This window comes from Chanos chanos, chromosome 9 (assembly GCF_902362185.1).
Source record: "Chanos chanos chromosome 9, fChaCha1.1, whole genome shotgun sequence".
NCBI classification, from domain to species: Eukaryota; Metazoa; Chordata; class Actinopteri; order Gonorynchiformes; family Chanidae; genus Chanos; species Chanos chanos.
Window position 1 is genome coordinate 13,964,165 of NC_044503.1, and position 10,283 is coordinate 13,974,447.

General features: G+C 44.4%; 2 protein-coding genes across 3 annotated transcripts; one reads left to right on the forward strand and one right to left on the reverse strand.

Moving 5' to 3' along the window:
- Nucleotides 1-113: 113 nt before the first annotated feature.
- On the reverse strand, nt 114-7,376 carry nfyal (nuclear transcription factor Y, alpha, like). 2 transcript variants are annotated; one of them, XM_030783963.1, is made up of 10 exons: nt 7,302-7,376; nt 6,303-6,403; nt 5,896-5,979; nt 4,993-5,139; nt 4,132-4,263; nt 3,853-3,955; nt 3,217-3,389; nt 2,500-2,673; nt 2,081-2,182; nt 114-480 (listed from the first exon to the last, which is right to left on the reverse strand). In XM_030783963.1, exons 2-10 carry the CDS (start codon nt 6,378-6,380, stop codon nt 418-420), a joined length of 1,056 nt encoding a protein of 351 aa, XP_030639823.1. In that variant the 5' UTR covers nt 6,381-6,403; nt 7,302-7,376; the 3' UTR covers nt 114-417. The 2 variants fall into 2 exon arrangements, with proteins under 2 accessions (XP_030639823.1, XP_030639824.1); XM_030783964.1 differs by lacking the exon at nt 5,896-5,979 and having other exon boundaries at nt 3,235-3,389.
- A 366-nt stretch (nt 7,377-7,742) lies between these two features.
- ngrn (neugrin, neurite outgrowth associated) lies at nt 7,743-9,216 on the forward strand. Its single transcript, XM_030784908.1, has 3 exons — nt 7,743-8,190; nt 8,304-8,414; nt 8,545-9,216. Exons 1-3 carry the CDS (start codon nt 7,955-7,957, stop codon nt 9,152-9,154), a joined length of 957 nt encoding a protein of 318 aa, XP_030640768.1. The 5' UTR covers nt 7,743-7,954; the 3' UTR covers nt 9,155-9,216.
- The last annotated feature ends 1,067 nt before the right edge of the window (nt 9,217-10,283 follow it).

The following is a 10,283-nucleotide window of genomic DNA, read 5'->3' on the forward strand; positions in this document are numbered from 1 at the left end:
CTCATTTAAATGATCTGGGTCTCATTTGTTTGGTGACTCACAAATCACAACACAGAGAGGTATCTTCTAAGTTGCAAAATCACAGGCACCCCCCCCCCCCCCTCTCTCTCTCTCTCTCACACACACACACACACACTTTCTATTGGAATCCTTATTGCTCCCAACAGATTCCAGTCTCTTTATACTCTTCATGCGCTTGAGGGAAGGCTCGTGCTATGGTTCTGTCCCAGCAGCGATTCCATCCTGAGGACACGCAAGCAGGCCCTTCATGTGGCTGAGGAAGACGATGGTCGACGGCGAGGCCCTGACTGAGATGATGATCTGTGCATTGGAGAGGGGCGTTTTAAGGCATGGGAAACATTGTTTTTAAGGGTGCTTGCTGTCACTCCGAAGCAGAGGTGGCGGAGACGCCCGAGGCTACGACACGCGGATCATCTGGGCGACGGCCTCGTCACCAGCCTGGACCTGGTCTTGCTGTTCCTACAGGAATAGGAGTCGGGGTGGGGGTGGGGGGGGGGGGGGGGGGGGAGAGGCGAAGTCATATTTCATGCAGAGAACGAGTCCATAAATTCAGAATAGCAGAGAATACATGAGATCTGAGTCAGCGATTTCTTGCAAGGCCAGGACAATGTTCACGAACACGCTGAATTACAGACATGCACTGCAGCAAGAGGCACTGAAAGCAAGACAAGGCCAACAACACATATGTGGCCTTTTATACATTTTGATGAAAAGGACATTATCTCAGAATGGAAGACTGCAGACACACCTGTCACAAAGCCTATAATACTGTTCTAAATCTCTGAGTGGACCACCTACGTTTACTAGTCTATGTAAGACAAAAGGGAATGTAGTTATCACAAGACTCTCACATGGCATTTGAAGCGTAGAGACACGAACTGTAGAAACGATTGACTATACAAATTGACAAACAAGACAAAATGGAAGTGGACACAGGTCAAGCAAAGCATAACAACAGTGGTTAATAGGTTTTGTGCGTTGCAAGTACTGCAGTATTAAGCAGATTTTGAACAGATATAATTGATTTCCACTGGGAGGTTTCACGCATTTATATTTTTACTGTTTCTAAAGGTTTAGTGAAGTTACAATGTAGGATGAGTCAGGATCTCGAAGCTGCTAAAAGCAGGCAAGAAAAGCAAGGATATAGCTACAACAGGGGAAAAATGCACCAGCGAATGACACTGCTCATATGAGGAATCTAAAAGACGATATTAAATACAAAACGAAAAAAACAAACAAACAAACAAAAAAAGCAGCTAACATCCCCCGAAATAGTTTTCATTCTCCTTAAATTCAAATTTGTATCCGAAAACATAACCACTTCTATGGCTTGTTTCCTTTTCAAAGATTGTGAATAATTTTTATTTAGTATTTAAGTGGTATATATATTTCCTCAGTCATTTTTCTGCACACAGAAACTTTCCACATATTTCATGACATTTTATATTTACACTCCTAACAGCACCTGTCAGTTTTTGTGGCCAAAACTAAAAAAGGGTGCCGTTGATCCGCAGTGGGGCACCCAGACGAGATTAGAAAAACCTATCGGCCAAAGAATGACTAAGCTTATGCACTCTCTGTTTCCCTCACACTCTCATTCTCACACACACACTATCCAGACGCACTGTGCTGCAGCAGCAGTGAGGCCTCTGACAAAAGCCGTGCGGCTTTATATGGCTTCCTCTGGCTTCAAGCCCACACACACACACACACACACACACACACACACACACAGAGAATCTGGGTCAAGGATAATGGACAGTCATGGTCTAATACAAGAGTCTCTACAAATCACTACTCTTCATTTAATGTGTAGTTTCGCAGAGCTTTGTGTATAGACTTCATGCAGTTATGCATGAGGAGTCTCTCCACCTGTGCAGGTTATGCACAGGGCAGCAAGTGCTCAACTGGAACAAAGCCCAGCCAATAAGCTAGAGGCAGGTTTGGAAGAGTCACCAATAGCAGTGAGGAAGAGGGTCTAAGCAAGGGGTGGGGTATGCTCAGACAGCCAATGAGAGCTCATGAGGTCCGAGGCGGGGCGGAGTTGTAAGCTTCTCACCTGCATGAGGGCCAGCTCCTTCTCCTTGGGCGAGAAAAAACGGCCGCCGTCGCCACGTTTACGCTGCATGGCGTGACGGTGTCGAGACTCGTGGAGGTATTTCTGCCGTGTGAGAAGGTCAGACAATTAACAGAAAATGGAGTTAAGACCGTAAGGCTAATAAATGCAATCAGTTTGTTTTCTTCTACCCTTTTTCTGTTTTTCAAGAACCAGCTGTGAAACATAGCTGTCCCTGGAAAGGCCAACAGATACTATTCATTTGTTTGTAAAACAGTTTTACTTGATAAAAAAAAAAGCACACGCCATATTTCCCAGAGCGTGAAACAAAACAAGCACACCATTCCTCACCTATCGGCGGCTACTGCTAATTCTCCTCACAAATAAGCAAACGACTGTCTCTGGCTCGTGCCTGAACTTACTCTCCTCTCTTTGGGGATCTTGCCCTCTGCCTCCAGCTTGGCACGGGCCTGACGCCTCTTGAGAATGCGGTGGTACTGTTTGGCATTGACGTACAGTGGCTCCTCTTCCAACATCTCAGCCCCTGGCAGGGGAATTCTCTGTATGGCAGGCACGGTGGTTCCACCGGGCACCATCTGCAACAAATGGACACGTGGCACCATGCGGCTTAATTTAGCGCCAGAGACTAATTTCATATACAATGGGATATTGCAAATTAATTGTTTAAAAAGGGAAAAAAAAAAAAAACAACCATATAACTTTAAGGGCATACAACACCACACCAAATCTGTTCCTAAGTAATTCAAGTTGTCAAGCTGGCATTTTTACAGTAATAACAAATGTACTAAAAACAAAAAAGATATTACGAAGAAAGTATTCAAAATTAGAAAAAAAAAAATATTAGCTGGAAAACGTTCATGACACAAAACAACAGGTGGGTGGTTTACTTCTACCTGTTGAGTGTTTGGACTAATGCTTGAAAAAACAAAATGTGTCAGAACCCCAAAACAACAGCTGTCTTTGTCTCACAGGCACAGACATGATATACAGAGACTGAGAGAGAGAGAAGGAGAGAAAGAGAGAGAAAGAATGAAAGACAGGGATATGAATAGAGAAATCACGGCATGCAACCCCCACCTGTGATTGAGGAGAGAAAGAGTAAAAGGATTTGTAGGTACCTCATTGGAGGGTCTTACCATGACCATTCCGCCAGCGTTGACCATGTTCCCAGACACTGGCAGCGTGACGGTCACAGTACCCTGCCCGCTGTTGGTGGTGGTGGAGGTGTTGGTGCCCCCTGCCTGAACTATCTGGGTGCCAGCCAGAGTACCAGCTGGGATGGTGATCATTCCTGGGAAAGACAGCCAATCAGCATTCATTTAAATATCACGATGAAACCCCATATTCGAGCGGTGAATAAATGCCTCAATTCCTTTTCAGTGGTGAGGTCTTGGAGTACTGCCTGTCCCTGTTAAACATCACTGGCGTTGTTTGGCTTCAGTACCCCTCAACGTGAAAAGGCTCATTTCCCAGAACAGGACTATGCCTTGTGTAGGATTGCATAGTGTTCTGAAAGGAGGGCTCCCATTTCAGCTGCAGTACAGTCTAGTCATATTTCTGACTCCTCACTGGGCGACTACACAAAACAAGCTATACAAGACAAGGTGCTATCCCAACATACACAACTAAAGGGCACGCTCTCGTAACTGGATAACAGAGAATATCTGTGTTCATTTTTTTTTTACCCCAGTTCCTATATAGAGGTGTCAGTTTGAATGAGTGTGTATTGGGAAAACCAATGAGAATGTACCCACCTTGCTGGAGGACAGTGCCATCTGCATTAACGGGCTGGTACACTATGGTCTGTCCTTCGGCTGTCTGGGCCACCTGCTGGCCCTGCACTGTGATCTGCTGTCCCTGTAGACAGAATACACACACACACACACACACACACACACACACACACACACACACACAGACACAGACACAGACACACACACAGACACACACACAGAGAGCAGCAATTCAATATGGGCTGTGTTTGATTTAAGCTCCAGCATTAAAGCTCCAGGAAGAGGAGCACCAGGTCTGACCTGGTTCTGTCCTGCGGTGATGGCCGTCTGAGGCTGCTGGATAATTATCTGCTGGGCCTGGCCCTGCTGACCCTGGAGCTGCAGTGTCTGCCCCCCCTGCAGCTGGATCTGCCCCGGCTGCACCAGCTGAATCTGTCACACACAGAAACCGCAAACACAGACATAGACATATATTATTATCAATATAAAGAGTTACTATGGAAAAACATAGAAAAAAGGCACCACATCAAGAATGACAAAAAAGAAAACAGAATTAGAGGACAAACATATACAACACATAAAGACCACTTAAACATCGTACGAGACGGCATTTGAAGTACGTCCATAATTCTGGGATTATTGCATTGTGCTGTGACCTGAAAAACACACTGCAGCTCAGGCCCAGAGTCCTGACTAAGGATTTAACTGACTGTGAATCAGCTGTGGCAACAATAAATGCTGCATCTGTCCCTGTAATGATTATTTAACCAGGACCATCTGCAAGTAGGGAGTCGGGGAAAGCCTGTCAGTCAAGACTGGTTTCTCGAAAGATCTTTCAGGTCTTGCTGACCGTTCTTACTCCCATTTTAAATGAGGAGTTTTTCTCCAGTGTTCTGACGTGAACCTGCGGTTAAATCTTACAACCGATGGCCACTTTTTTAACTGGCTCATTTAACGGCTTCAGTGTGTTGGTTGCCATGGCAACACTTTGGAGTCTCACACGCTAGTTCCAATGTGTGTGGTAGAAACTGTCTCAGTTAAACATCCTTTGCCTCATTTCAGCGAATGTGTACAAAGCACGTGTGACATCTCTGAGTCACTGTCTCCATAAGCACACAATCACTGTCAGAGAAGGTCTCTCTCTCTCTCTCTCTCTCTCACCTGTTGTAAGCCCTGGGCTCCAGACACAGGGACCTGCATGATGGTCTGACCTTGGCCTCCGGACATGGCCTGCACCATGATTGGCTGTCCTGACGAGGTAATGAGCTGCCCGCCACTCACCTGCACCATCAGGGGCTGGCCCTGGACCTGCAGCGGCACAGAACACACATACAGTTAGCATACGGAGGCACTCAGAAAGACAACACGCTCCCACAAAGACAACCAAACATGCCACAGTGAAGTGAGCAAACAAAGCAGAGCAGTTCTGTTAAGACAGTGACTAATTTAGTGGAAATGGCATGTTGTACAGGTTGCTAAGCTACAAAGCTGCATGAACCTGCAGGAAATGATCACTTATGCTGTACAAGCAGTTACACAAGTGACTAGATACGGGGGGGGGGGGGGGGGGGTGGCATGCTGAATGCAGTAGCGTGAGGCACGATGGGCAATGCTGAAGTCAGAGGAGCCAATGCAATTTAACATGGCCATGTGCTGCATATTAGGAGTATCTCCCATATATCTGACTGCTCAGTTCTAATATGTTTGACCAGTGGTCCAATCGGACAGACAGTTGCTGTGAATACACCAATGGGACACCATGCATTGTTCTAGACGAGAAAATAAGCTCAAACTGACGCCGATGAAGAAAAGAACAAGGGGATCATTTTCCACTAATGACATCACTTTCGCTATTCTGGCTTCTGTTGGGCGCAACTCAAACCCATTCCAGAAAGAAATCGCAGTTTCACGGCCAAGGGAATGAACAACACAAGCTACGAACCAGTCAGCTGACTCGACCCATGCTGGAGTCAACACAAATACAGGTTCAGGCATGCTTACAACAAACAGATGGCGTGCATGAGATGCAAAATGGCATCACAAGATCAGAGTTCACACCACTACCTGGAGGGTCTGCACTTGCTGGCCAGTTGCTGTGGCGACAGGAGCCTCAGTTTGAAGCTGCACAGCAGTCACTGTGCCCTGTGCCTACAAACAAGCCCACATTACTATTGTGATTCTACGCTGCTCTTCTGCTCAGACATTTTACTAAAAACTCCTAGGTCAACAAACACAACTTACAGATCTGCTCCTGATATTGATACAAAGAGTGCAGTAGACTGGGAATACGAGTTTAACGTGATTTTGCAGTTGCAAGGATGTTAGAGGTCTTTCACTCAATTTTCCACATAAAGCTTACACCAAATCCAGGCTTTCTGTCCAGAAGTTGGAGAGCATACATATTTTCTTTTACTCTCACTGTCTTGGAGTGCATTAACGTACAAAACAAGATTCACAGAACCTCTGCTCACCTGCTGCTGAATTTGACCGTTGGCAGCCTGTACGACTATCTGCTGCTCCCCACTCGCCGTGGAGGTATATTGCTCCATCTTTATTTACAAATAGCCCTTATCTAGAGAGGGAGAGGGAGAGGGAGGGAGGGAGAGAGAGAGAGAGAGAGAGAGAGAGAGAGAGAGAGAGAGAGAGAGAGAATCTAAATTCACTTTGCTCCAGTCCAAATGTGTGATTTATAACAATTTGTGAAGTGGATAAAGTAACTAATGATGTAGCTAATGAATTCTTTAACCGGGAAAAACTTTAATCGGGTGAACTGCTACGAGCACACCGGTTAAGCAGCGCTACTAATTCAACCATTAGACAAATATCATTTATAATTTTGTTGTGCCATTGAGATTTCGATGTTCGCTTTTACATCAGCATAGAATTGAAAACAATTTATTTTAAACCGCACTTTCGTGAACAACAAAGACAAGCTGGCAAAGATCAATATCATACGGTGGATAGATTTATTGGATAACTGGCCAGTTAGCTCACAGCCGTGATGAAGCATGGTTGCTGGAACTGTAAAGAAGCCAATTACAGTCCACAAAACTGAAACCTAAAATTCCATGCTATGAACACATATGCGACACATTTTACGATACAATTTATGCGGTTGTTAGTTAATCAGACAATGGATCGAAACATTCAATAAAGCAAACGCTCGGAAGCCGCATTTTCGTTTTAAGTTTTGCAAATGAAATTCCCAGAAGGCTACCTATTTCCAAAATAGCCAGACTAACACTTAGCTTTGTTTTAAACTAGGTACAAGTAGTGGCTAGCTACTCTGCTAACAAGTAACTAGCTTGCTCGTGTAGTTGTTTAGCCCTGTTGACAGAAATATGTCGCACACATTCTTACAGTGTAACCATTTTGATTTCTGTATTTTGTAGAATTACTAATTTGGTTGGTCACTGACAAACCAATCCGAGCTGTCAGCCACCATTCCCTTCGAGTCGCGCACCCTTTACCGTTTCTCCGTTGTCCGGTACCCCTCTGATTGGCTCCAGTACAGATCTCAAAAACCCAATCACCACAGTGTGCGGACAAAATGGCGCAAATGAACTACTCGGAGAAGAAAGGGGCAGGCTTGCTGCATGTGATCCGCGAGAGAAGCCGAGTGTATCCGATTCGGAAATGTAACCAGCTTCGCGCCTAGTACTAGCACGAGCCCCATGCACGAGCAACAAGCACGGAGTCCTGGAAGTGTACGCACTTTCAGTGAGTACTTCCGGTTTAAACAGAGGGGACTGCGCACAGCGTGTACTTGAGAATATAGGCAGCAAAATATCAACGTTTATCCTGTTACGGTTTGGTCATATGTACTCAGAAGAAGTCTGTGTGCCAGTTTGCTGAGTAACAGCTTTACATATATCAATTAACACTTGACTTAAATGGAGTAAGCTGCAGTAACACAAGACCAGCTCTCAGGTAGGACTCATTTAGAAAGATGTATGTGAAATAATTGCTGATAAACTAGTCCGCGGATTATTCTGCGGCGTCTGAAAACACATGAGCATAGTCCTTCATAGTAAGAGGGGGACTCTCTTCTTTCTTTACCAGATGCAGATTGACATCTACTCTTCCAATATATAGTCTGCAGTTAATAAAATAAGGTATAGTCATGTCCTTCCGAGCTGCCTATTTTGTGATGATCAAGCTTGGCAGTCCCCATGTTGTGCCTGGATGGGTCTGTCGAAGCATGAGCCGAAATGCCCGGATGTGGACTGGGCAAAATCAGAAGCCCACTAACACAGACCACAAACACAGACAGCAAATGGACTCTGAATGGACTTCCGATGGATTTGAGATGGACCCGGATTTCGAAGATGTGGAGGAGAAGCTTGAAATAGTTATCCAGTGAGCCTTTGATCAGATTAACATGAGCAAACTGAATACCCATAATACTCAGACTACCCTCTGTGTAAGTATCTGCCGATTTTGTTTTTGATTTTTGGTATCCTTTTCCTTAGGGAAGAGAGGAGAAAACAGAAGGCTTCCAAATTCCACAGGATCAAGCGGCAAATGAGCGATCCCGGTCCACCGGAGCGGGAGCTCACCTGGGATGCCATTGAGCAGATCAGGTACTGAGCTATGGCATTTTCAACTGTTTATTATGTGCTGATCTAGTGCTTCATGCTTTCTGGAACCTTCCAGAACCTAAGGCTGTGCATGTCAGCCAAGTCGTAATGTAAAGCCTGGTTATTCATTCAGATACCTGAAACAAGAATCTCCAGAGGAGTGGACAGTGAAGAAACTAGCGGAGGGTTTCTCTGTCAGCCCTGACGTCATTCATCGAGTCCTCCGAAGCAAGTTCACGCCAGCTCGAGAAAGAAAGCTCCGGCAGGATGCCAAGGTGTTGGCCACAATCAGACAGTCATCCCTCACAGGTGGTAAAGCTGACCAAAGCACAAAACTGTTGCCCAAGAGTGCCAAATCCATTCTAATTCCCTCAAGTGGCAAAGGTTCCATCATGCCCTTGACCAGTAGCAACTTGGTTGTTAAAGAAAATGAAACAGGACTGCTGCCCTCTAGTGATAGGCTTACTGCAGTAGCAGGAGTGGCATCCCAGGTCTCCACTGTGCAAGCCCCTGGGCAGATCTCACCTCCAAAGAACCTTAATGAGAAGCAACACAGTGCTGGGGCCACTGAGGAGGCAGTACCAGAAGAGGAGCATGAGGAGGATGAGAATTGGGATGGGGAGGTTCTGACAGAGGAGGAACTGGAAAATCTTATGAGAACACTGCCCAACAAGCTGGGTCCAGTGGAACAGAGAGGCAGGGAGTTTTTTGACAGTGATGGGAACTTTCTGTATAGAGTCTGAGAGGCTATCGTGCACATACACTGCTAATGATTTCAAGGCATTTTGCTTCTCAGTCATTTCTTAATTCCATTATATGGAATTATTTAATATAAACAGTCAAAGCTGAATTTCAAAAATGGCAATTCAGTGTTTTCCAAAATTATATGTACAGATATTTACTATTGTTGTTAGTATCACTTACTGTGATTGAGTATATGTCTGATATAAATGTTCGCATAATTAAAAAAAACATTTGGAATTGTGACTGAAGTCTTTGATGCGTTTTGTACTTACGCAGGCAAACAGTTCTCCAGTTCAGTAGGGCACATTTAAGTCTTTCAATAATAACAGCTTATTTAATAACAATGTAATCTTAATGTTCTGTAATATTATATATAGCATATTCTATAATAACTTTAAACAAAGGACCACCATTTTTCATACAAGACTGCATAGCAAGTGGTGATGCATCCCTGATTAAGATAATGGACAAATGCATTTACAAGACGGCTTTGAAAGGGACAAGTCGGTTTATTCTTTTCGACCAAGTTTTTTTTTTTTTTCCAAATATACAGAGCAAAAACAGCTGATACAAAGTCTGAGCAGTTTTATATTTACAGAAACATCTTAATGGATGCTATGTACACCGATTTTAAACAGCTTTACTCTGACACTTCCAAAAATATCAAGCAAAAAAAAAGCCTGTTTATTAACTCATGTCTGACGTTGTGCTGCAGCCACTGTACCCAGAAGTAGCCTATCTTCCCCCCCTCCCCCAGTGCAAATGGAAAAAAAAAAGAGTAGTCTTTTTGCTAAAGAAGCAAGACAGAAATTATTTTGTTCAGATATTGATAAGAGGACACATTTATTGTGTGTTTGTGTGAGAGAGTGTGATTGCTCTTTAGGTGGTTTTCACTGAAAATGGAAATATTGCTAAGTTTTGTCAGCCAAACAAGGAAAAGAGAGAAAAACGATCCAATGACACTACCTGGAGCAAACCAGAGGACAGGGTAAGCATTCTACACCATTTGTCACACCAAAAGCAATTCCTTTAGACATCGGATACAGAGATCAGTTTCTGCTTAATCAATTATTTCATAGGAGCTTTGTGTTTCAACTGAAGGCACACACCATACCTTCATGGTAGGCA

What these genes read in the sequence shown, in the direction of transcription:
- nfyal (XM_030783963.1), bottom strand. Translation starts at nt 6,380, where the DNA reads ATGGAGCAATATACCTCCACGGCGAGTGGGGAGCAGCAGATAGTCGTA. An exon ending in AGCAAGTGCAGACCCTCCAG is followed by an intron (nt 5,140 to 5,895) that starts GTAGTGGTGTGA and finishes GTGCCGCTGCAG; the next exon opens with GTCCAGGGCCAGCCCCTGAT. An exon ending in TGGCACTGTCCTCCAGCAAG is followed by an intron (nt 3,390 to 3,852) that starts GTGGGTACATTC and finishes TGTCTTTCCCAG; the next exon opens with GAATGATCACCATCCCAGCT.
- ngrn (XM_030784908.1), top strand. Translation starts at nt 7,955, where the DNA reads ATGTCCTTCCGAGCTGCCTATTTTGTGATGATCAAGCTTGGCAGTCCC. An exon ending in AAGCTTGAAATAGTTATCCA is followed by an intron (nt 8,191 to 8,303) that starts GTGAGCCTTTGA and finishes CCTTTTCCTTAG; the next exon opens with GGAAGAGAGGAGAAAACAGA. An exon ending in GATGCCATTGAGCAGATCAG is followed by an intron (nt 8,415 to 8,544) that starts GTACTGAGCTAT and finishes TTATTCATTCAG; the next exon opens with ATACCTGAAACAAGAATCTC.